The sequence below is a fragment of the Rana temporaria genome, chromosome 9 (genome assembly GCF_905171775.1).
Source record: "Rana temporaria chromosome 9, aRanTem1.1, whole genome shotgun sequence".
Classification (NCBI taxonomy): Eukaryota; Metazoa; Chordata; class Amphibia; order Anura; family Ranidae; genus Rana; species Rana temporaria.
This window is the reverse complement of record NC_053497.1, coordinates 31,703,295-31,730,170: the sequence shown is the minus strand read 5'-3', so window position 1 is coordinate 31,730,170 and position 26,876 is coordinate 31,703,295. Positions and strand designations below refer to the sequence as shown.

Below are 26,876 nucleotides of genomic sequence, written 5' to 3'. Positions count from 1 at the left end.
AGTTTTTATTGTGCCCAACAACACATCTTCCAAGAACCCTTTCCCAAGAGGCAAAACAGCAGCATTGGGAATAAATCAATGTATGCATGTGAAGGGGGATACAAGTAGGCTGGGATAGGGGAGGAGTCTGTAGTCCAGAAGAGGAGAACTCCGGCAGGGCTGGCAACACTGTTTTGGGATTGGGAGCAGAGACACCATGTTTTCGGCTCATTAAAGGAAGTTAGGAGCTCACTGGATTTCCAGCAGATGAAGTTTGTTTTAGAAGTTTTAAAAAGGGAAAAAAAAAAAAAAAGATTGGGCATGAATTGGACAAATGCATTTTTTTATTTTACCCAGACATACAATTTAATACTGTGTTCGATGATAGTCTCCCAAACAAAAGCTCTTTACTCTTCCGCTACAGCCAAGTATTGCACCTGTCGCAAATTGTAGTTATGTATAAGGCTGGGTTCACACTACGATTTTCCCGTCCGTCAGCCGCATACGATTTATATGAAAAACCGTATGCGGCTGAAACAGACGGGAACGTATGGAACCGCACATATGTGCGTTTTCCATTGACGTTAATGTTAAAGAAAAACGTATGCGTTTGCCATACTGTTTTAAAAACGGCCGCAAAACCGTGGTTGAACACGGTTTTGCGTACGTTTAAAAAACGTTTTGCCGGCAAATCGTACGCACCCGGATGCATCTGAGTGCATACGATTTGCAATGCATTGTCTATCTATACGTTTTCCCGTCCGGGCCCGTATGTTTTCAATACTGAAATCGTATGCGGCTGACGGACGGGAAAATCGTAGTGTGAACCCAGCCTTAGTAGTGGTGTGTTAATGTTTAATAATCATTGTATCACTTACTGCTGCCAAAAATCGTTTTATTATTGTGGCCTTTTTATTTTGTTATGGTGATGTGTTCTAAAAATATTTTTTGGGTAGGGTAGTAAGCATGACCTGCAGGTTGCTATAAACATAATCTATTCTATTTATAACCATTGACTAGAACCCTTGTTTCCAATTCTATTTTAAAGTAATAAGACTTACCTATATATTGTATATGTTACAGGTAGGTTAGAATGAATAATAAGACTGCATTTAACAAGAGTAAACTAAAAAGCCACATAGAACATAATTCAGATTTTGTTTATTGACTGGAGATATTTACAAAAGCTATTGCACTGACATTTTTCAGTGTTTTGCACTAATAAGCAAAGTGAAGATTTGACTGTAATGATAAAAAGCTAGTATGCATTTTTACAAAATGGCGACAAGTTTTAAGAAATAAACTTAGTTCCATTTTAAATGGAGTGTGATGAGGGAAGGCTGTATGCAGGCTATACTTTGTAGATTGTTAGATTCCTCCAGCTTACCCCTACTTCACCTTTCCACACAGTTCCCACATGTCTGGTACTGGGAGGATACAGGTACTGACTGAAATATTTGGGGCAGACACGTTATTTAAAGAAAGTGTAAAATAGCATTGGACCCATGAGATTATCTTGTAGGTATTGCAATCCTATCTTAGGGCCCTTTCAAACTAATCAGCCTTACCAAAAGCAGAAGAAAAATGCATGACCATTAAATCCTCCTGAACTCTTCACACCAGTCAGGCCCCATACACACGATAGAATTTATCCGCAGATACGGTTCAGCGGACCGTATCCGCGGATAAATCCTCTCTAAGATTTCAGAGGATTTCAATGCGATGGCGTGTACACACCATCGCATTGAAATCCGCGCTGAAATCCTCTGCCGATGACGTGTCGCGCCGTCGCCGCTATTATGACGCGGCGACGGGCGCGACGCTGTCATATAAGGAATTCCACGCATGCGTCTATTCATTACGGCGCGTGCGGGGAATCCCTTTGGACGGATGGATCCGGTAAGTCTGTACAGACGAGCGGATCCATCCGTTGGAATGGATTCCAGCAGATAGATATTCTGTGCATGTCGACAAATATTTATCTGCTGGAAATCCATTCCAGGGGAGATTTATCTGCGGATAAATATCCGTTGGCGTGTACACACCATAGGATCTATCCGCAGAAACCCATTTGATGGGATTTATCTGCGGATAGATTCTATGGTGTGTATGGGGCCTCAGTTGTGGGTCAGTTGCACAAATGCATGCTGCATTTTTTGATGCATGTTTGGTGCAGTAAAAAGAAATGCACCAAAAATGCACCTCCCATTCAAATAAATGGAAAACGCTGTAATAACGTATCACAAATGCACCCACGGTTGCATTTTTTGAGTCACATGTCCTTTTTTACAGGAGGGAAAAAAAATAAAAAAATCATATGCATTTTTACCATGTTTTTGCAACAGAGTAGTGTGAAAGCAGCCTTAAAGCGGGAGTTCACCCGAAAAAAATATTTTAACCTTAGATTGATGCTCATTTTGTCTAGGGGAATCGGGTAGTTTTTTAAAAATCGAAGCCGTACTTACCGTTTTAGAGAGCGATCTTCTCCGCCGCTTCCGGGTATGGCCTTCGGGACTGGGTGTTCCTATTTGATTGACAGGCTTCCGACGGTCACATCTATCGCGTCACGAGTAGCCGAAAGAAGCCAAATGTCGGTGCGGCTCTATACGGCGCCTGCGCACCGACGTTCGGCTACTTTCGGAAAATCGTGATGGATAGATAGATAGATGCGACCGTCGGAAGCCTGTCGGAAGACTGTCAATCAAATAGGAACGCCCAGTCCCGCAGCCCATACCCGGAAGTGGCGGAGAAGATCGCTCTCTAAAACGGTAAGTACAGCTTCGATTTTAAAAAAACTACCTGATTCCCCTTCACAAAATGAGCAGGAATCTAAGGGTAAAAATGTACTTTTCGGGTGAACCTCCACTTTAATGTAACAATGTTGATGGAGGTGATATGGTTCCCTGGCCGGAAGATTCTACACCCAATAGGATCTCCACGTTTTCCTTGGCTTGTAGTGTAGTGTAGTAAAAATGTGAATTGAAGAACCACACCACTGCTGAAAGGTTCAGATAAGACTTTATTCCAGTAAGGGTCGGGGGGGACAATTAAAAATCGCATCCAACACATTTCAGGGGTCCAAAAACACCATCTTCATCATAGCTTGAGATAGAAAACAATGCATTTGGGAAAGACATTAACTGTACATTTAACAGTATATTTCTCAGCGTGATTATCTGCACAGATCATTTCTGCTGCTAGTTTGACATGTTATTCAAAGAAGTGGGGATGACTGGACCAGTGAAGGAGAGAAGATCTGAGAAGGAACCTTGGTGTTCTGAATCTCATTGGTGAGGCTGTTACACTCAGCCTACCCCTATCACTCTAAACCAGAAATACATTTGTTTTTGGTAGCCTTAACTCTTAGATATAGAACATGTTCTCTATTTTTTCGATGTGATTTGGCCGGGCAAAAGCCTGATTGTGTGTACGCGGCATTAAACTGAACCTATTGTGAGATATAAACCTATGGTAATTGTCTTGTTTAGATGGACAAATAAGGAGTAATATAAGGGCTGAATTACTTACCACTCCAGTCTTAATTCAGTGCATGCCACATAACTGGTCACTTAGTTTTGGAATCTTCTGTTGACAAAATGGTAGCCATTGCCTGCCTTGCTCTAGATCAGTGGTTCTCAACCTGGGGGTCGGGACCCCCTCGGGGGTCAAATTATGATTTGCCAGGGGTCACCAAACAGTTCTCAGATCAGCAAATGACCTTGATCAAGAGCACCTAAGTTGGCTGATCAGAACTCCTCCCCAAGCACTGCCACTGATCCCAACTCCCCACCTGCACTGCCACTGATCCCAAATCCCCCCCACCCCCCACCAAGGAGTAAAAATAGAGAATACATGGAAGGGAGAAAAAAAGAGGGGGAGGAACAAAGAAAGGGAGGGAAAGAATAAGAGAACAAAAAATACGGCTAGTGAGAGAGATGGGGGGACATTTTTTTTTAGGATAGAGAAAGGTAAAAGGGAAAGAAAGGAGAACAAAGAGAAAAAGTGGTACATCCTAAAATGTACCATAAGGGGTTTTAATAATGTACAAGTGGAAGGGACTCGGGAAGCGCTAAATGTCTGTAGGTTAGGGGCGCAAATTACTTGCCTTGCCTTGGGTGCTGACAACCCACGCTACAAAATCATTTTACTGTTAGGGGTCCCCATAACTTGGGGAAATTGTATCAAGGAGTCACGGCACTAGAAAGGTTGAGAACCACTGCTCTAGATAAACTTTTAGATAGATCAACCTTAAGCAGAAATCGGGTGACCATGACCAGTGCCGCAGCATTGATCATGTGACCAGCTGGCTGCCAAAGTACAAGGACTTTAAGAAAAATAAGCATTTCAGAGCTTGCTATACCCTTTTTAACCATAATTCAGAGAGATGTATTTAGGAATGTATAGGTCTATTTTAGGGGAAGCCCTTCCAAAAGATTTATATCAATTATGACTAAATTCTAGTAATTTTACCCATTGGCTTCTTATTTTCTCCTCCCTCTAATGCTATTATGGATTCTAGCTCATCCTGATGCTCTGGATAATGTAGAGTGATGCAAAGATCCAACAAAGAGAGTGAGAGCTCTTCATGAGAGAAGCATAAGTACAGAGTAAATGCCAGAGTCCCCAAGAGCATTAAGAAGATGGTGGCCAATGTCCAAAGCTGAAATATCATTCTTCTCAGAAATATCGGTAAGTTGTCACACAATCAACACTGAGTCTTATTCATTCTTCTATGCCCACAAGGTGTGGAACATTCACTTCAGGTATATAAGTTCATCTTTTATAATTTCTTCTATCCAAGCCATCCCAGGAATAACGGAAGCATGGAAGTCCCGGGAAGTTGCAGGGACTCGTTCCCTTTTATAACCTTTGCAGCTGTTCACTGTTCCCCAACTTATTACTCCGACCTGTAGAAGCAGAAAAGAGGAAAAGGTTTCAAAAAGTTATTGCAAAATACCTTGAACTAGATATCCTTCTGCTCTGCCCTCTTGTATCATGTGATAATTTTATTAAAAAATGAGTGCTCGATTGGTCTTGAAGGCAAAAGGCTGTCTGCTTTGTATTCACAATTGTACAAACAAACAAAAAACAGAGATAATTTGGGGTTTTTCTGAACTGCAGTTTAGTACATTTTTTGACTTACATACCCCTTTATCCAACTCTTTGTGGTGAATTTAGCCACAGGGTGGCCAGGAGAGTGACCAACATCAGGAAAATATATGCAAATTTTGATTTCTCTGTGCTACCCTCCTAGGCACTGAACCACTAGTGCAATTCCAATAAATACAACTCCCATTGTGAAATGTTTTGATGAACATGTTTCCAGGCACTGGCTTCAAAATTGTAAGTAAAAATTGTATTTTGCAAAGTGCCAATGGCCAATACTGTCCACCTGCTTGGCCATGAGCCCCTGTCTATACTGGTAAGTGGGCCGTCTCTTTGAAAGCTTGTTATTACCAGGGATTATGCAGAAGAAAGGGGCTCCTGCTGCTACAGAGGCAGCAATTAATCCCCTGTCTGCACACGGACATTTTTTTTTAAGTAACCTTTGCCGACTAGATCAAGGGTTAGAGTTGGGATTGCTATTAGGAAATATAACCGGCTTCTACTCTTTTTTTTTTCAATTAGTACATAGATCTCCAATAAACGAAGAAGGAAAAGCATTTCTGATAATTGTTTAAAAAAAAAAAAAAGGAAAAGGGAGCAGAGGGAAAAGGAAAGGGAAAGGAAAAGGGAGCAGAGGCAAAGGGAAAGGAAAAGAGAGCAGAGGCAAAGGGAAAGGAGCAGGGAGCAGAGGCAAAGGGAAATGAAAAGAGAGCAGAGGCAAATGGAAAGGAAAAGAGAGTAGAGGCAAAGGGAAAGGAGCAGGGAGCAGAGGCAAAGGGAAATGAAAAGAGAGCAGAGGCAAATGGAAAGGAAAAGAGAGTAGAGGCAAAGGGAAAGGAAAAGAAAGCAGAGGCAAAGGGAAAGGAAAAGAGAGCAGAGGCAAAGGGAAAGGAAAAGAGCGCAGAGGCAAAGGGAAAGGAAAAGAGAGCAGAGGCAAAGGGAAAGGAGCAGGGAGCAGAGGCAAAGGGAAATGAAAAGAGAGCAGAGGCAAATGGAAAGGAAAAGAGAGTAGAGGCAAAGGGAAAGGAAAAGAAAGCAGAGGCAAAGGGAAAGGAAAAGAGAGCAGAGGCAAAGGGAAAGGAAAAGAGAGCAGAGGCAAAGGGAAAGGAAAAGAGAGTAGAGGCAAAGTGAAAGGAAAAGAGAGTAGAGGCAAATGAAAAGAGAGCAGAGGCAAAGGGAAAGGAAAAGAGAGTAGAGGCAAAGTGAAAGGAAAAGAGAGTAGAGGCAAAGGAAAAGAGAGCAGAGGCAAAGGGAAAGGAAAAGAGAGCAGAGGCAAAGGGAAAGGAAAAGAGAGTAGAGGCAAATGGAAAGGAAAAGAGAGTAGAGGCAAAGGGAAAGGAAAAGAGAGCAGAGGCAAAGGGAAAGGAAAAGAGAGCAGAGGCAAAGGGAAAGGAAAAGAGAGCAGAGGCAAAGGGAAAGGAAAAGAGAGCAGAGGCAAAAGGAAACAGAAAGGAAAAGGGAGCAGAGGGAAAAGGAAAGGGATAGGAAAAGACAAAGGAACGGATAGGATCTCATCTCTGACAGTGCTCCTCCAAAGCAAAGAGGGAAATGGAAGAGAAAAGAAAAGGAGAACAGTAAAGTATGGATAGGGAAAGGTAAAAGGGAGCAGAGGAAAAGGGAAAGTAAAAGGGAGCAGGGAGAAAGGGAAAGGAAAAGGGAGCATAGGGAAAAGGAAAGGGAGAGGAAAAGGAAAAAGGAAAAAAAGGATAGGATCTGATCTCTGACCGTGCTCCTCCAAAGCAAGGGGGAGGGCAAGAAAAAGGGAAATGGAAGAGAAAAAGGAAAGAAGAACAGTAAAGTATGGAAAGGGAAAGGAAAAGGGAGCAGAAGGGAATGAAAGGAAAGGGGAAAGGTAAAGGAAAGGATCTCATCAATAACAGTGCTCCTCCAAAGCAGGGGGGGGGGGGGCAAGAAAAAGGGAAATGGAAGAGAAAAGAAAAGGAGAACAGTAAAGTATGAGTATGGAAAGAGAAAGGAAAGGGAAGCAGAAGGAAAGGGAAAGGAAAGGGGAAAGGGAAAGGATCTCTGACAGTGCTCCTCCAAAGCAAAAGGAAGGGCGAGAATAAGGGGAATGGAAGAGAAAAGGAAAGGAGAATGGTATGAAGCTTGCACTACTTTGTAATGTGAACAATTAAAGGAAAATCACAGGGGAAGAAAAGTTATTTTGCAGGCATAAAAATTAAAAATACCAAAACACATGGGCAATGCATAATGATTGCTGGAAAGTGAGGCAAGTTAAAGCAAAACATATTACAAAACTATGCTGGCAATCCACCTGTCATAATTAAAAGATGGATTTACTGTACCTGGATGTAACGCTTTCCATGTTGTATAATAAGAGGACCACCAGAATCTCCTGCAAGAGATTAAAACCAAGTCAGCAATGGCAACTCCCTTGTACTGTCTTGACAGACTCTTGGGTAGATATGCAAGCATGACAAAAAAATTGGCCTAGCAATGTTATAGATTACCTTTGCAGGTCTGGGGATCCACTGAAGGATCTATTCCTCCGGTGCACAGGAAATTGTCAGTTACAGCATCTTTGATATCTACCACATCTTTAAATTCTTCCACTTTCTCTGCATCTTTAAGGCAACCTAGTCTCTGTAAATGAGAAATGAGCTGATTAGAACAGAATGAGGGAAAATCAGAGAGGAAAGACTGACTGTCTTTGTGAGTACTAGGAATGAGCTGAAAGTTCAGACTGAATTTTGTCTGTTCAGAAGTTCAGCAATCAGCCAAACAAAATGGTCAGTTGGCAGAACTGAATCTTGGCTTCACAGGGAATTAAGGGCCAGATCCACAAAAGGGATACGCCGACGTATCTACTGATACGCCGTCGTATCCCTGTTTCTATCTATGGAACTGATCCACAGAATCAGTTTCTCATAGATAGGCAGAAGATCCGACATGTGTAAGGGACTTACACTGTCGGATCTTAGGATGCAGTACCGCAGCCGCCGCTGGGGGCATTTCTCGTCGAAATCCAGCGTCGGGTATGCAAATTAGCACTTACGGAGATCCACGAAGCTTTTACGCTTCGTTTTTTCTCCGTAAGTATTAGCTTGCCGTCGCAAAATTAGGGCTGCTTTTACAAAGTGTAAACTGTTTACACCTTGTAAAAGTAGACTCTTCTTTCCCGCGACGCTGTCAAATTTTTTTAAAACATATTTTTTTCCCGCCGCAACTTTTTTTACCCGGCGCGATTCACAAAACTCGGCGTAACGTAACTTCGCGCAAAGCATGTCGGGAAAATCGCGTCGGGAGCATGCGCAGTACGTCCGGCGCGGGAGCGCGCCTAATTTAAATGGGACTCGCCCCATTAGATTGGGCACGCCTTGCGCCGGACAGATTTAAGTTACACAGCCGAAAATTTCTAGGTAAGTGCTTTGTGGATCGGGCACTTAGGTAGAGATTTTGCGGCGGTGTAACTTAAATCCCAAAAATTAAGTTGCGCCCGCTGTACGTGGATCTGGCCCTATGGGTGTGCAGACAAGGGGACTTATTAGAGTCTAGAAGCCTCCTTTAACCTTTGCACGCCGGCCATACACATATGTGCGGTCTGTCGGCGGGTGGGCCTTAACGTCGAGTGGTCACATACATGTGGCACTGTGTAAACAACTTACAATGCTGAGAGCATGCTCCCCACATGCTCCCAGCATGGTAGCTGATGGGGCATCGTTAGGCACCCGATGCATACTTGCGATCAGGAGTTCTAACAATCATGTGACCGCTGTGACAGGCAATTACAGCGGTCATATAACCCGCACCTCTGCCTCACGGTTCTTAGCACTCTTAAAGCGGTTGTATACCCACAAAAAATAAATAAAAATAAAATAAACTGTAAAGCAAAGGCATAATGAAATACTTACCTTAGAACGAGGCGTCGGCATCTGATCCCGGTCTCCACTGAAGGAGCTGACATTCTCCCCTCAGCATGTCTTCCGGGTTCGCAATGTGAGTGGCCAGAGCCATATGCGCATGGGAGTCTTCTTTCCGGCAATGTCCGGCACGATCTGCCAGACCTTCACAGCGCATGCACCGCTCATGTCAGCGGCTGCATGCACAGTGAATATCTCCTAAGCCGTACAGGTTTAGGAGATATTCATTTTACCTACAGGTAAGCCTTATTATAGGCTTACCTGTAGGTAAAAATGTAACATAAGGGTTTGCAACTGCTTTAAAGGGCCTGAAGGGGTCAAAAATAAATTTTAATAATAACTGCCCCACATGGGGGGGGGGGGGTCAATATCTGGCACCCCTTATTAATAAAGGGGATTCAACATTACAATAAGCCCCCAGTCCACAGACTACCACAACCTCTATGCCAGGGTTGTGGGAAAGAGGCACTTGTCTGCATCAACATGAAGACAAGGTGCTTTGTCGGGGGGTCCCTGCATTATGGTATGGGTTGTTGAGAGCATGGGTAGTGTTGCTCACGAATATTCGTATTGCGAATATTCGGCTCGAATATGGCATATTCGAGTATTCGCGATATATTTCGAATTTCGCGGTGAATATTCGCAATTCCGAATATTCGCATTTTTTCAATTTTATTTTTAAAACAGATCACATCCTATCGACGTCTAAAAGCATTGCTGGTATGATTAGAGACCCTGGGCCGAGTAGCTAAGCTGAGGCGATCCTTTTATGTTGCCGAATATAAAAAAAAAAAAATTGCAAATTTTCGCTAATGCGAATGCGAAAATGATTGCGAATTTTCGATAACTGTGGTAGGAGAACTCTGATTGTCTCTGATGCAAAAGGGGGGGGCTTTGTGTATGTGTATGTTATGAATATTTGTATGTTTGATATTATTTTTTTTTGGAAGAAGGAAAAAATTGCGCATACCTTAAAAAAAGGGGAGAATACAGCAGCAACTCAAAAATGTTATACAACATAAATTAATACAAGACAGAAAATGGAGTCGCTCTACAAGAATAAAAAATATGTCTAGTGACAAGACATGTGGGCAAATTATAAAATAAGCAAGCGCAAATAACTTGTGAAATACACAGTGAAACAAATATATAAAGAAATATAGTCCCAATAATAGAAAAATAATCTTTCATAAAAATGTCTTTGATATGTGAAGTGAAAAAAAGTCCAAAGCATGCAGCATGAACGTGTGTTCAATCTTCAAGGTGTTTGATTGACAAACGGCTGTGACAGATGGATAGAGTAAAGAATCACCACCAATGCAAAACACTTTTTATTTTCTATTGTAAAATATCAAGAATATTCTGAGCCAATCAGTGTGCTCCTTCCGCATTTGCCGAATATTCGCAATTATTTTGTATTGTAAAATATCAAGAATATTCTGAGCCAATCAGAGTGCTCCTTCCGCATTTGCCGAATATTCGCAATTATTTTGTATTGTAAAATATCAAGAATATTCTGAGCCAATCAGAGTGCTCCTTCCGCATTTGCCGAATATTCGCAATTATTTTGTATTGTAAAATATCAAGAATATTCTGAGCCTATCAGAGTGCTCCTTCCGCATTTGCCGAATATTCGCAATTATTTTGTATTGTAAAATATCACGAATATTCTGAGCCAATCAGAGTGCTCCTAGCGCTGTTGTCGAAATTTCGCCATCAATATCGCATTCGCATTTTGCGAAATTTCGATAAAATATCACGAATATTCTGAGCCAATCAGAGTGCTCCTACCGCAGTTATCTAAAATTCGCAATTATTTTCGCATTCGCAATAGCGAAAATTCGCAATCATTTCATTTCGATAAAATATCACGAATATTCAAATTTAGCGAATATATCTCGAATATTCGACTATATATTCGAGATATATCGCGAAATCGAATATGGCGTATTCTGCTCAACACTAAGCATGGGGGCTTTTGCTTTTCTTGTTTCTTGCATTGGGTTGAGCACTGAAATGTAGATCCGAAGGGGGACCCCAGACTGTTGTATTTTTGTGTGTGGGGGGGGGGGCCTATTGATATCTATATCAGATCCTCATTTAAAGGCTTACGGGGTTATCCACAAAAGGGATACGCCGGCGTATCTACTGATACGCCGTCGTATCCCTGTTTCTATCTATGGAACTGATCCACAGAATCAGTTTACCATAGATAGGCAGAAGATCCGACATGTGTAATTGAATTACACTGTCGGATCTTAAGGATGCAATTCTAGGCCGGCCGTTAGGTGGCGAGGCCATTGCGGCCGGCCTAGAATATGCAAATGAACACTTACGGCGATCCACGAACGTTCCGACGAGCCCGTCGCGATAAATCTACGTCGTTTACGTCGAGTTACGCCGTGTAAAAATAGGGCTAAGTCCTATTTGACTAAGCCCTATTAAGTATGGCCGTCGTTCCCGCGTCGAAATTTTAAACTCTACGTCGTTTGCGTAAGACGTCCGTGAATGGCGCTGGACGCCATTTACGTTAACGTCTAAGCAAATGACGTCGGAGCGACGTCTGTTAGCGCAATGCACGTCGGGTAAGTTACCCGACGGAGCATGCGCAGTACGTCCGGCGCAAGGGGGGCGCGCCTAATTTAAATGGGACTCGCCCCATTAGATTCGGCACGCCTTGCGCCGGACACATTTAAGTTACACCGCCGCAAATTTCAAGGTAAGTGCTTTGTGGATCGGGCACTTAGGTAGAAATTTTGCGGCGGTGTAACTTAAATCGGCAGATTTAAGTTACGCAGGATATTTGTGGATCTGGCCCTAAGTTCCCTATTTTTTTCTAAAATCCAGCTCCCATCATGTACCAATGTACCTCTGTTGCACAAAAATACAAGTTTTCTTTGATTTTGAAAACAAGGCCTACCTTATCCATGGCCAGAATTTTCTTGGTATACAGACTGGACAGACTAGGCGGTAAGACACAAGAAAGAGCTTTCTTTTGGTGATATTTAATAACCATGGAAAAAGAACAATTGTCCGGATGGCCACGCTCCAAAATTAAATGCCTTTATTAAACGATAGTCCTTACAAAAATTGGATAAAAATCAAACGTGTTTCATGTCACTAGTACAGGTGCTTAATCATAGCCAGCCAGCTATGATTAAGCACCTGTACTAGTGGCATGAAACACGTTTGATTTTTATCCAATGTTTGTAAGGACTATCGTTTAATAAAGGCATTTACTTTTGGAGTGCAGCCATCCGGACAATTGTTCTTTTTCCATGGATCTGCATACTGAGCCAGCACCCTTCATCTGGCGAGGGAGGTGAAATTATTGGCTGTCTAAACCTGGAGCAGTGAATGTGTTTGATATTTAATAACCATTGGGGTTTTTATTTTTTGCTAAAAAAAAAAAAAAAGGTCTTCATAGTTTGTTATAACATTTTGCAAACAGGTAATTTTTCTCCTGATGAGGGGGCACTGATAAGACTGGACTGACGGGCACTGATAGGTGGCACTATAGGCAGCACTAAGGGCACTAATAGGCGGCACTGAGAGGTGTATCACTGATAGGCACTGGTAGTTGACACTGATAGGCAGCACTGATAGGTGGCACTGGCAGGCACTGATTGGCAGCACTGATAGGTGGCACTGCTTAGCAGTACTGATGGTAACTGGTAGGCACTGCTTAGCAGCAGTGGCTGTCAGTGTTCGGGATCGATGCCCTGTTTACACAAGCCGGTAATCAACTTTTTTTCTCCTCACGCTATCAGCGTCAGAAGCATCTTATGCCCTGTACACATGACCGTTTTTTCTGTTGGAATAAACTCGGATGTTTTTTCCAACAGAATTCCGCTCAGGTAGCTAGATTCAAGTAGAGCGCCCTAACTTTGCGGCCGCGTAGTGTATCGTGTTTACACTACGCCACCGTAAGTTAGCGAGGCAAGTACATGATTCACAAAGTACTTGCCTGCTAAGTTACGATGGCGTGGCCTAAAGCGAGCGGGCGTAAGGGCGCCTAATTCAAAGTAGGCTGAGGGGGCGTGTTTTATGTTAATGGAGCTTGACCTGACGTGATTGACGTATTTTACGAACGGCGCATGCGCCGTCTGCCTACATATCCCAGTGTGCATTAGGGCAAAGTACGCCACACAGTCCTATTGATTTCGACGTGGACGTAAATGACGTAAAACCCTATTCACGGACGACTTACGCAAACGACGTAAAATTTTCAAATTTCGACGCAGGAACGGCGACCATACTTAACATTACTATTCTAGCTATTTGATGGAATAACTTTACGCCTCATAATGCGTTACATAAACGGCGTATCTGTACTGCGTCGGCCAGGCGTACGTTCGTGAATAGGCGTATTTACTCATTTACATATTCTACGCTGACCGCAATGGAAGTGCCACCTAGCGGTCAGCCTAAAAATTACACTTTAGGATACGATGGTGTAAGACACTTACGCCGCTCGTATCTGAGCCGCAGACGCAAATTCAGACTTAGGTCGGTGTATCTACTGATACGCCAGCCTAAGTCTCTCTGAATCTAGCTAAAGATGTCTTGCATACACACAGTCACACCAAATTCGGACCGTCAAGAACGCAATGATGTACAACACTACGACGAGCCGAGAAAAATTAAGTTCAATTCTTCCGAGCATGCGTTGACTTAATTCCATACAGACGAGCAGATTTTCCGATAGGAATTTTTTACGCCTGAAAAATAGAGTACCTGCTCTCTATCTAAGTCTGTCGGAAATTCCGATGTAAAAAGTCAGATGAAAAGCTCCCATCTGACTTTTTCGGAAATTCCGACCGTGTGTACACGGCATTAAACTCATATCAAACTGATACCAATGACATAAGTCCATAGTCATTGACACAGGCCCAAACTTTGTTAGTTCTGAAAGTTAGTGTTTGCATGTGCTTAGTCAATAATGATCAAGTATGGCGATAGGTCATTGCATTGTGTGAAGGAGAAGGGTTGTGCCTCCTCTCTTAAGGCCCCTTTCACACGGGCAGACCGTTCAGGTCCACCTGTCAGTTTTTTCGGTGGACCTGAACGGGCGCTCCATGTAAGTACATGGAGCGACGGATGTCAGCGGTGACCATGTCCGCTGACATCCGATCCGCTTAAAACAGACATATGGCGATACGTTCACCATCAGTCCTGGCAGATCATCAGGTGAGATCTGATGAAAACGAACATGCTGTCTGTTTTCTGCCGATCTCTCCATAGGAATTAGCGGCGCTAGACAAGCCCCTCCCTGCTCAGTGAGCAGAGAGGGACCTGTCATCCGCCAGCTCAGCGGAGATCAGTGGAGAGATCTCCCTCTGAGCTGGCGGACTCCGTGGCAACCGATCCGCCTCGTGTGAATGAGACCTTAGACCTAATAGGAAGGCTGACATTTTTCACGTAATCCAGTGGTGCTGTCATGAGATGCCGACTGTAAAGAGTAAAGCTCACAGTACATGTACACGCATGGTATTATCTTCTTTGGCTCTACCTATGAGTATGCAGGGTAAATGGGCTGATTTACTAAAACTGGAGAGTGCAAAACCTGGTGCAGCTGTGCATGGTAGCCAATCAGCTTCTAACTTCAGCTTGCTTAATTAAGCTTTGACAATAAAACCTCGAAGCTGATTGGGTTCTCTGCAGAGCTGCACCAGATTTTGCACTCTCCAGTTTTAGTAAATCAACCCCAAAGTCTGTCTGGACACAATGGGCCAGATTCAAAGAGCAATTGCGCCTGCGTAACCATAGTTACGTAGCGCAATTGCTTACTTGCCCCAGCGTAACGAATGCTCCTGATTCAGGAACCTTGTTACGCCGACTGCAGCCTAAGATATGCGTGGCATAAGGCTCTTATGCCCGCATATCTTAGGCTGCATTCTTGCGATGGCCGCTAGGTGGCGTTCCCGTTGTGCTCAGCGTATAGTATGCAAATTGCATACTAACGCCGATTCACAACGTTACGCGAGCCCTGCGTACGCAGTTTACGTCGTTTGCGTACGGCGTGTTTAGCGTAAGGCTGCTCCTGCTAATAGTAGGGGCAGCCAATGCTAAGGATACCCGTCGTTCCCGCGTCGTGAAATTTAAATTTTACGTTGTTTGCGTAAGTGATTCGTGAATGGCGCTGGACGCCATTCACGTTCACTTTGAAGCAAATGACGTCCTTGCGACGTCATTTGCCGCAATGCACGTCGGGAAAGTTTCCCGACGGAGCATGCGCTCTACGATCAGGGCGCGGGAACGTGCCTAATTTAAATGATTCCCGCCCCCTACGGGATCATTTACATTAGGCGCCCTTACGCCGGGCAATTTCAAAGAGCGCACACGCAATTTACGGAGCTGCTGCTCCGTGAATCGCGGGTAGCGCAGTAAATTTGCGGGGGCGCAGGGCAAAAACGGTGCCCTGCGCCTACGTAAAAAAAGTGTAAATGTTACTGAATCTACCCCAATGTGATTGGAAATTTTAGCTAGGACCATGTATTACATAGAGCATGGGTGCTAAACCTGTGGTCCTCCAGCTGTTGCGATACTCCATGTCCCATGAGGCACTGCAAGGCTGATAGTTACAAACATGACTCCCAAAGGCAGAGGCTTGATGGGACTTGGAGTTTTGCAACAGCTGGAGGGCCACAGGTTGAGCACCCATGACATAGAGGTTGATTTACTAAAGGCAAATATACTGTGCACTTTGAAAAGTGCAGTTGCGCCAGAGTTTAGTAAATAAGCAGAAGCTCTGCTGACTTACATAATCCAATCATGTGCAAGCAAAAATGCTGTATTTTCTGAAATACATTTTTTATGGAAGAACAACAAAAGAACACTGACAAAAACCTAAAACGCAAGCATATCAAAAAAACACTGATCTAGACATCAGGATTACAGATTACAGTCCTCCTTACCGAGTTTCCTTGCTTAATGTGGACAGTCATCTGCTCCAAATTATTTTTACTTTTCTCTGAAATAAATAACGCTTTCACCAGATCTTTAGACAGTAGAAAGTTTTCTGTGAGAGAAAAAAAAAAAAATACAACCGTTTGTATGTTTTTTTAACAGGATAACACTTTAGTGCATCTAAAGCCAAAACTTTGAGGTCCAAATGTACTAATGTAATTCATAAATACAATTAACAAGTAGCGGTCTCCCCGACTTCCAAGGGCCTGATGGTGACCCCCCAGAGCCAGGGAGAACGGACATCCCTCTTCAGGGTGCAGGTTACTAGGCACAGTGGGTGTGGTGCAAGGTGGAAAGAAACGGTGGGAGAGAGGGTTAGGGCACAGGACACCCATAGGCAAATGTAATAGCAATTAGGGAAAACTGTACAGACCAAAAATAGAACTAGGAAGACAGCAATACAGATAAAGGGCCTTTAAGCTGAATCTGTATTTTGTAGCAACTGCTGTCTCCTATGGCAACAATTCTCTCACAGTATCCCCCTGTAGATCCTTAAGCTTAGCGCACCGTCTCTCACTAGACTTCTTGGACTCTCAGCTACCTGCTGGATCCCTCGAGCTTCACCCACAGCTAACCGCTGTACTTATCTTCAAGCTTTACTTACAGCTACCCGCCGTACTCCTTCAAGCTTTACTTACAGCTACCCGCCGTACTCCTTCAAGCTTTACTTACAGCTACCCGCCGTACTCCTTCAAGCTTTACTTACAGCTACCCGCCGTACTCCTTCAAGCTTTACTTACAGCTACCCGCCGTACTCCTTCAAGCTTTACTTACAGCTACCCGCCGTACTCCTTCAAGCTTTACGTACAGCTACCCGCCGTACTCCTTCAAGCTTTACTTACAGCTACCCGCCGTACTCCTTCAAGCTTTACTTACAGCTACCCGCCGTACTCCTTCAAGCTTTACTTACAGCTACCCGCCGTACTCCTTCAAGCTTTACTTACAGCTACCCGCCGTACTCCTTCAAGCTTTACTTACAGCTACCCGCCGTACTCCTTCAAGCTTTACTTACAGCTACCCGCCGTAGTCCTTCAGGCTTAACTTACAGCTAGCCGCTGTATTCCTGGATGCCTCCACTGAAGCTTTCCCACTTGCTTCACCATCCCTGGCTAGTGAAGCATCTGCCCTAGTACGCCTTCAGAACTTCACCCCTGCCAAACTTGTCTTGGGTAACAGTAGTGGTCGTCCCTCCGTCAACTGCTTCTCCTTTATCTCTGGCAATGAACCGGCTCCCCTCGGGCTGAGCCTCTAATACACGTGGTTCCACCACAGGCTTCGGGCTTAACCTCTGCTGCTCCTCCTTTACGGCCCTTTGAATTCTTTGATAGGCTTCAGGCCCAGCAACCAGGAGCTGTTTGACACACACACCCACCTAGGTCACAGCCTTGGGCGGGAAGAACCCCTATCACTTGACTCCTCCCGAATAAATAGCCTATCCCAGCATGCACAGCGGCCAAAAGAAACTCCTGCTGATTGGCTGAGACAACTTATTTATCCATCACCTATATTCACAGTAATCCATCATCCTAATGCCAAAGGCAACAGTGCCACCTATTGACAGAAGAGAGAGACCACAAATTAAACTCAGACTTAAGACAGAAATCAGTGGATCAAAGACTAGCAATTAGCCAAGCTAGTTACCACCTGGCACAATTAGATTTATTAGCAGCCCTGTTCAGGCTAACAAACAGAAAAAACAATAATTGCTACCTTCAAAATGTGCTACTTAGGCTGGCCATACACTATACAATTTTGTTGTTCTATTTTCCTTTAGATTTACCAAAACCATATAATATGAGGTCAAACCTAAACACTTTCAATTTGTATGGAATCAGGCAGGCCCTTACACTCAGGGCCGGCCTTTGGGGTGTGCGAGATGTGCGGCTGCACAGGGCGCCATGGGCAACAGGGGCGCCATGCGGCCAGAGCCGTACTAAGTGGGGGTGCCCCACACTCGGGGGCGCGCCCCCTTCCGTGACTTAAGCGGTGACAGCGCCGCCGTCACTCCGTGACTTTAGGCAGCACCGTAGCAAATAAGAGCTGCAGAGAGACTCCAGGCACAGGCAGATACCGCAATACAAAGGGGTGGGGGGGTAGCGGGGTGACATCGCTGCACCATCCATCCCCCTCCTCTAACGGCCGCGGCTGAGCTGTCCTGATTATCGGTGTTCGGCACTTCTCACAGAACACCTGATGTCACACAGGCACAGCCGAGTGAAGCCGCCTCCCCCTCCTCTCTGTTTATATGTACAGAGGGGGAGGGGACCTTCTGTGCATGTGCTGCCGCACGCTGATCTGAAGTACTGAATGGGAGGAGTTTTCACTGAGGGGGCTGTGTAATGTAAAGGGGTCCAGTGATGCAGGGTGCTGTGTAATGTCAAGGGGTCCAGTGATGCAGGGTGCTGTGTGATGTAAAGGGGTCCAGAGGTGCAGGGTGCTATGTAATGTAAAGGGGTCCAAAGGTGCAGGGGGATGCGTAATGTAAAGGGGTGCAGGGTGCTGTGTAATGTAAAGAGGTGCAAACTGTTAAAAATATTGCAAATATTTTTTTCCTCTTTGTGTATGTTTAGGTGACCAGGGGGCGAGGGGTGAAGATGGGGGGGGCGCCAATGGTTTAGCTCGCACAGGGCGCCTGAACACCTAAGGCCGGCCCTGCTTACACTACGTAGTTGAAGGTAAATCTAAAGGAAATTGAACTAGAAGATTGTATAATGTATGGCCAGCTTAAGAGTTCATAGGTATGAGATAAACATTTTCTAATCCAGATCTTTTCAAATGTTATGGAAGTTATAGCTTTTTAGAACATCGCTGCACAAATAGTAGCTAATAACGTAACTAGTTGTGGGGGTGCTGCACACACCCCAAAGAACGTAATCAAAGTATCACATCCTGCACCTGGCAGCAATTCACAGCTGTCAAAATGACAGCCTGGAGTTGTGTGTAAATACAGGAGCTACTATAGCCACTGCTGTTAAAAAAACAGACCTCTTGACACTCTTTTTATAATCACTGTTCATAGGCAAGATAGAGAGATACAAAATATCACTATTGTTACTTTTTTATTTACTCTGTTCCTTTCATCTGCCCCCTATCCACCTATCTGCTGTGATTATTCCTCTGGCAGAGACTCAGAACAGAGCTCTGTTTATGTAAACAAGGCAGAGTTATGTTCTGATTGGTGGGGGGTGTCTGGATTTGGTGTTCCTGCAAAGCAGGGACTAAAATCCATCTCTTCCCCCTAGTAAAAGCAGCACACATAGTAAACACAAACACTGGGTAGGCACACAGTTCACCCTTTGATTGCCCTAGATGTTCAACGCCTTTCCTCCCAGTGTCATTAGTACAGTGACAGTGCATAACTTTAGCACTGATCACTGTATTACTATTACTGATTCCCAAAAATTGTCAAAAGTGTCAGAATGTCCGCCGCAATAATGCAGTCCCACCATAAGGCACTGATCGCCACCATTAATAGCGAAAAAAAATTAAATAACATTTCCTGTATACAGTACATCCCATGGTTTGCAGATGCTATAACCTTTGTGCAAACCAATCAATATACACTTATTGGGATTTTTTTGGTAGCAGAATACATATTGGCCTAAATTCATGAAGATTTTATATTTTTATACTATATTATATTTTTTATTTATTGGATATGTTTTATAGCAGAAAGTAAAAAATCTTTTTTTTTCAAAATTGTCTGTCTTTTTTTTGGGTATAGCACACAAAAAATAAATGCAGTGGTGATCAAATACCACCAAAAGAAAGCACTATTTGTGTGGGAAAAATGTCATTTATGTACAGCGTCGTATGCCCGTGCCATTGTCAGTTAAAATAATGCAGTGCCGTATTGCAAAAAAATGGTCTGGTCATGAAGGGGGGTCCAGTTGGTAATCACTTGACCTCCAAAAGATTTTACCCTTCATGACCAGACCATTTTCTGCGATATAATACTTTAAATGAAAATTGCGCGGTTGTTTGATGCTGTATCCATGTCATATGTCCTTTTTTTTCCCCCACAATATTTTTTTTACTTTCTGCTATAAAACGCATACAATAAAATATGTAAAAAAAATCGAATTTCTTCAGAGATTCAGGCCAAAACGTATTCCGCTACATTTTTTGTATAAATAATCCCAATGAGTGTATATTGATTGTTTGTGCAAAAGTTATAGCGTCCAAAAACTGGGATGGGATATATTTATGGAATTATTTTTTCAGCAACTTATAGCGGGACTGAGACAAATCGGACATCTAACTGACACTTTTGTCACTTTTTTGGGAACCAGTGAAACCAATACAGTCATCAGTGCTAAAAATATACACTGTCACTGTACTAATGACACTAGCAGGGAAGGGCTCAACATCTAGGGCGATCAAGGGGTGGCCAACATGTTTTACTGTGTGTGCCGTTTTTTACTAAGCAATGTACTTTGCAGGAAGAAAGAAAACAACACATTGCTGCTGTCAGAATAGAGCCATGTGTTTGTTTACCTACACAGGATTCTCTTCGGTAATGTCCGGAGCTGATCTATGGGTGCCGGCACCTGCTGATTGGATCGTGTTGCAGCCAATCGCTGTACAGCGGGGGGGCTGGAAATGGCACGCTCCCTAGCCCGGCACGGAACACGTACTAGGTACGTGATCCTGCATAGGAGAGCTGCCTTGCCGCCGTATATGTACTATGTATGGTCGGCAAGCAGTAAAAACAACCTGACAAATACTGACGTTACTATTTAACCCTTTATAAACCCTTGGGCTGGCCATACATTATACAATTCTCTTGTGCAATTTGCTTTAGATTTACCAAAACCATATGTAGCACTACCCCCGAAGGAGCTGCTGGTTTGTTTTGGGTGGCACGTTACCTCTGTATCTCCGCCGTCTAGGGTACTGGATGAGAGCTGTAATAAAGTCAATGTCCACACTGTAGATGTCTTTTCTGTGCTTTTATTACCCAATGGGGTAAAAAAAAACTGGTAGGAATAGTGGAATGTGAAGGGATAGAAGAAATGGAAAGTAACAGATTCAGGTGTAACTGGTTCCGGAAACAGTCCTGCTTCCAATGACAACTTTCGTCGCCACTCTAGCCAGAGTGGGTATAGTGCATCTGGATAGGCCTCTCTCATCAGCCTAGCAGCCAGAGTGTCACTCGAAAACTCTAGGGTGAAGTCCCTGCCACAGACCCTCCTAAAGGTGAAGATAGTTTCGGTCCAAAATCCTTCCCAACTGGATTCAACACCCGGATCTCCTTCAAAACAGCTTTGGTTATGTCAGAAACTGACAGGCAACCATCATTCAGCCTGTCAGAAACAAAGTGTCCTTTGATGAAGCAAGTAGGCCTCTCCTGAGATACCAGCCTCGTGCTCAGTATTCCCCCAGACAGGTTCTTCATCCGTCAGCTTCCTACCACGGGACGGACAGCACAGGACCACTCTTCAAACCGCAGACCCAGTCAACCTACTGGGCCTACAAGGTAGATTAGTTGTTCTCCGGGCCAACGTGGTCCCAGAGCCAGGAACAACTGAACACACACACACCCGGCCAGGAGGGCCACACACGGGGTGGTGGGACGACTGCCCAGGTGGAGGGCGGCAAGACGAACCCCGGCCAATGGCGTCTGCCGTTAAAATACCCCTCCCCAGCATGTACAGCGAGGCGACCAACCCTCCTGATTGACTGCCGGGGAGAAATATCCACATGACCCTGACCCTACTGCTGCCACCTGTCGGCCTGGGGTGTGAGGCCCCCCAGACAACGACAGTAAAAACAGACAGTACAGCCAAAGCTAGAACAGAGGCCCTTACATTTAAACAAATAAACATGATCAGAGCCAACTAACTCTCTGAACTCCCTCTAAATTTACAGCAGCAACGGCTCTGAAAGTAGCCAAGCGCTACACATATAATATGGGGTCAAACACTTTCAACTTGTATGCAGTCAGGCAGGCCTTTGTACAACATAGTTGAAGGCAAATCTAAAGTAAATTAAATAAGAAAATTGTATAATGTATGGCCAGCTTTAGTTTAGCCTGCTGAACCATAATTACCTTCTTCTGCCTCTTCTCCCCTTACCATTTTTCCTGATTTCTATTTTTCTAACCATTAATATTATTCAATGTAGGAAAAAAAACATCTGTTTAGCTGCTGCAGGACGGTTCTTGAAAGAGAGACAAAGAGGCCGCTTATCAACATCCACAGTGCTATTCGCAGGACTGGTGAGAGGGTTGTCAACCCGCTATCAGTACTGTTTGGCAAAAACGGAATTATCCAGTGACCGGGTAATCACTGTACCTTCCACAAATACACTTAGCCCAGGTACACACAGCAGGCAGTTGGGCTTCATACTGAACCCTTGTTTAAGATAATACTGTTTCCCTGAACCCCCCTTACACTTGAATTAAACTATATTCAATCTTTGTTTGTCTTGCCTATCTTACAACTGAGCTAAATACTATACCAGTTCTCCAGAAAACCCTAACTGGATGCAGGCTCATTGCAAACTCATAAAGTGCACCAACACTTCGAAGGGCCACGACATTAGCCGGCAGAAGAAACAACTTAAGGACTTCCCCTGTTTTACTTCATCTACTCACATACCACCTCTTGTTACCTACTTTGGGTTGCTCAGGCCTGTATGGTAACCTTCAGGAAGCCTTATGCCAGGGGTGCCAAACCTTTTGAAGAGCAAATTGGTAAACAGTTGCGGGCCACAATGAGCGGAGCGGCTGGATGACAGGTCACGGCTACTCTACAGGCCCTCCGAAACACCCAGATGGAAGGGGACGAATTCCCTTGTGATTTTCGGATTGGAAATGGGTGTAAATGGACATCTGTCACTCTATAGAGGTGAATTGAGGGTCCCATTTGGTCGGGCTGATCGTGTGAAAAGGGCCTAAAACTGATTTCACACTGATGTGCTGCGGTTTACCCACACCGCGGATGCAGCGTAGTGCACCTGTGTCTATCCTGCGGATTAGCTGAACTTTGCCCTATGGCAAAAGCCAGCGCTGTAGAGGACGCATAAGCTTATGGGGCTCTGCTCCGCAGCCGATTTCTTCCTCTACCACCAGCTTCATTCACAACACTGATGCTGCGGTATGGCGGGTCGGCAACCTGCGATCTGGGCTTGCCAACCCGCCATTCCAGAGCCGCCATTCCAGAGCAGGAGGTCGCGGGCCACATCAGAGGGCTCCGCGGGCCACTGGTGGGCCAACCCTGCCTTAGGCCTAGTATAGCCACCCTTGTGCCATTGAGCAGTGTAGCTCTGGGGGTTTAGACATAGCTGAATTTTTATTACTGCTCATTGTCACACTCAGGGTGACAGTGTTACTGTTTAAGTTGACCTGTGTGGTGGTAGAATTTTAGGCTACGTGGTATTGTTAACTGCTCTGTATGTTAAATGCACTACCATCTCTGTCCTTTAATGCCTTTTTTTCTTATCACTCTCCTGATTCACGGTTTAACCATTAATAGGCATCAATATACAAAGCTTGCTTTTATTGATTGTTCTACTGTCTGTTTTTTCCAAATTGCATTATTGCTGAGCACTAGGTTTGCTGTCTACGATTCCTATGTGAGACCTAGTGCTCGTGTAGCTGGGTATGTCCTAGAGGTTGGGGGTTTTGAGAAGGTTGAGGCCAGCATCAGAAGACCTATCTCACTCAGTGGCACTTTCGGGGGTTGTGCACACTTACCATGATCCTTGCAAGACGCAGCCTTGTCTCGTTGTTTTATTGCCCAGGATGTTCCACTTGTACATGGAAGACAAATAGGCCTGTAAAAAGAAAATCATTTTGATATGCTTTTATTGTGTATATTCTTTGGCATATTTCCATTAATTTTTTACAGCACATTGTAAGAAAATAATTTCCCTTGCTTTTTATTTTACACTTTCAGTAAGTTCAAATTTTTAGTTACTATAACAGTTTTCCACTTGAAGACCAGGCTTTTTCTGGCATTTTTTGTTAACAAGTTTAAATCAGTATAATTTGCAAGAAAATTACTTATAACCCCCAAAAAAATTTTGCAGAGACCCTAGGAAATAAAATGGAGATCTTCACAATGCCCACAAGCAAAATGACAACGGTGTGGACATAGTTTTATAAACTATCTTTTTTGAATAACTACTGTATGCGGAGCGGCGGCGGATTGTAAAATAGTAAGTGACCGGATTTATATTATAAAAACGCATGATGAAAGGACATACATTTAAAAAATGCTAATTGTGGTTGGAACCCCGCTTTAACACATTGATGTAAATATTCTCCATGGTACAGGGTATTTGTTTTTTTTTATATATACATATGACAAGCATTTTCACACTTGCTATCCCATATTGTTGTGAGAAATGTACTACAGCGCTAACTATTACATTTGAAAGGAAAAAAAACAACAAAAATACCCAAATGATATCGCTGCATACACACAGGTGTACAAAACCAGAATGATACAAAAAAAGGAAAAAATAGTGATGCGCTGAAATCAATTTTTGCTGATAATGTGTACAATATATGCAGAATTGATACCAAATATACACACTCAGGAGGGTATCAATAAGAAACCACAATAAAAAAGAACAGCAAAAAAAGCAGATGCACTCACGAATCCCCTCTTCAGATACAGCCTTTGAACATAGCCTTACAAGCCGCTCAGTATAGTGATCTCCTCACACGGATGAGCGTCCGTTGATCACGTCACTAGGCTCTTCCCCCAGGCGTTACATCACTTTGCCATAATTAAGTCACGTGACGAGTGATGTAACGCGTGGGGGAGGAGCCTAGTGACGTGATCAACGGATGCTCATCCGTGTGAGGAGATCACTATACTGAGCGGCTTGTAAGGCTATGTTCAATAGCTGTATCTGAAGAGGGGATTCGTGAGTGCATCTGCTTTTTTTGCTGTTGTCCATGCTTAATCTGTGATCCACAGTATTGCACCATATCTCTTTCCTTTTGAGTTATATCGCCCTGAAGCAGCAAGGCGTCCTCATATGCTGGGCCATTTGGAAGCAATTAAGCACCAGTCCACACTTATTAATCTGAAGTTTCAAGGTGTCTGCCTGTGTTTTGTTTGAAAGCTCAACAACACGTCAGCCTGTGATAGCAAGTGGGTGTAGAACCCTTTTGTATTATAAGTACTACTACTCAGAACTGGACATTTGCTACACTTGAGGTTGTTTTTTGCACTTATGGATCATCTCACAATTTATTTGTTTTTTATTGTGGTTTCTTATCGATACCCTCCTGAGTGTGTATATTTGGTATCAATTCTGCACATATTGTACACATATTATCAGCAAAAGTTGATTTCAGCGCATCAGTATTTTTTCCTTATTTTGTATACCATATTGTTGTTATTGTCTTAGACTTAAAGATTTGCATGTTACACACTACAGGGAATTCTCTACAAACAAAAAATTATACCTGACTGTTGAAGAAAAATCAACCTTTTGGCTCAATTCGACAAGAGCCAAATCATATTCAAAGAATTTTGGAATATTCTTATCTTTTTTGCCGTTGGGATCATATTTTGGATGGCGGTGGATGTTTTTTACTTTCCGTGTAACTTTTGCTCTTTCAGATGGACCTGAAACATCCAATAAGAATATGACTTCTTTCAGCGGAATTAACACCATCGGTATAGAAATGTAGGAGCTACCACTGATGACTTGTTTGTGAATGTACTGGTTCTGAAGGCCAATATCTGTTGCCTATATTCACTGCTTATTGAACATGCATGCAGTGAAGCTGAAACACCTGATATAGAGATGGTTGCTCTTTTTGCTTGTATTTTACTGAGTATTGTAGCCTTGGAGCTTGTAACCTCAAAAATAAGTCATCAACGGAAGTTCCTACATTACTGTTCTGACTGGTTTGTTTAAAGCCAAGTACATCATAAACACAGTAACATTCAAAAGTGCAGAAATAAATGGTTTCTTCCAGAAAAGTATGGCCACTAACCACCAATGATAGGGCTTTATTCTTCTCACTGACCACTAGTGATTGGGCTACATTCCTTAACTGACCACAGATGGGACTACATTCCTACCACTGGCCAGCAATGATGGGGAAACATTTCTCCCACTGACCACCAATAAAAGGGCTTCATTCCTCTGGCCAACCTCCAATGGTGAGGCAACATTCCTCCCACTGACCACCAATGATAGGCCATTATATTTTGACCACTGACCACCAATGATGGGGCTGTCTCCCACTGACCACCAATGATGGGCCATTATATTTTGACCACTGACCACCAATGATGGGGTTGTCTCGCAGCTGTCCACCAATGATGGGGCTTCCTCCCACTGACCACCAATGAGGATGCACCATTTCTTACAATGACTACCGATTCTGGAAGATTTAATAACCTTGCTGAAACACTTATTACTCCCACAGGCCACTGACGCTGGGGCATTTATTACTTCTATTGACACCAAGGTATTTAGTGCTCCAACTGACCACTGACACAAGAACATTTATTACTTCTACTGACCAATGACATCAGGGCATTTATTACATCCACTGACCACCAATGCCAGGGCATTTAGGGCCAGATTCACAAAAGGGATACGACGGCGTATCTCCTGATACGCCGTCGTATCTCTGTTTCTTTCATAGAATCAGTTACGCATAGATATCCATAAGATCCGACAGGTGTAATTGTTTTACACTGTCGGATCTTAGGATGCAGTACCGCGGCCGCCGCTGGGGGGAGTTCGCGTCGTAAACCAGCATCGGGTATGCAAATTAGGAGTTACGGCGATCCACGATGGATTTTCACGTTCGCTACGTCGCCGCTAGTCTAGTTTCCCGTCGCAAAGTTAGTCGTCGTTTTGGGTGCCCTAACTTTAGTCAGCAATCGTATTGCATTGAATTTTTATTATTATTTTATATTCTATTTTATTGTATTCTTTTTTAGAAATCGATTTATATTT

At 43.7% G+C, this 26,876-nt stretch overlaps 1 protein-coding gene across 2 annotated transcripts in view; it reads right to left on the bottom strand.

Annotated features, from left to right (window-relative positions):
* Positions 1 to 4,326: 4,326 nt before the first annotated feature.
* LOC120913256 (complement factor B-like) overlaps positions 4,327 to 26,876 on the bottom strand; it is an 81,176-nt gene continuing 58,626 nt past the window's right edge. Inside the window, exons 13-18 of one of the 2 annotated variants that reach the window (XM_040323081.1) lie at positions 25,363 to 25,513; positions 23,635 to 23,714; positions 15,884 to 15,987; positions 7,557 to 7,689; positions 7,392 to 7,441; positions 4,327 to 4,886 (exon numbers count right to left, since the gene is read on the bottom strand). In XM_040323081.1, coding sequence (XP_040179015.1) covers positions 4,734 to 4,886; positions 7,392 to 7,441; positions 7,557 to 7,689; positions 15,884 to 15,987; positions 23,635 to 23,714; positions 25,363 to 25,513 — 671 coding nt within the window. In that variant the 3' untranslated portion in view covers positions 4,327 to 4,733. Of the gene's footprint in view, positions 4,887 to 7,391; positions 7,442 to 7,556; positions 7,690 to 15,883; positions 15,988 to 23,634; positions 23,715 to 25,362; positions 25,526 to 26,876 lie in introns of both variants that reach the window. The other variant, XM_040323080.1, reaches the window with a different exon arrangement.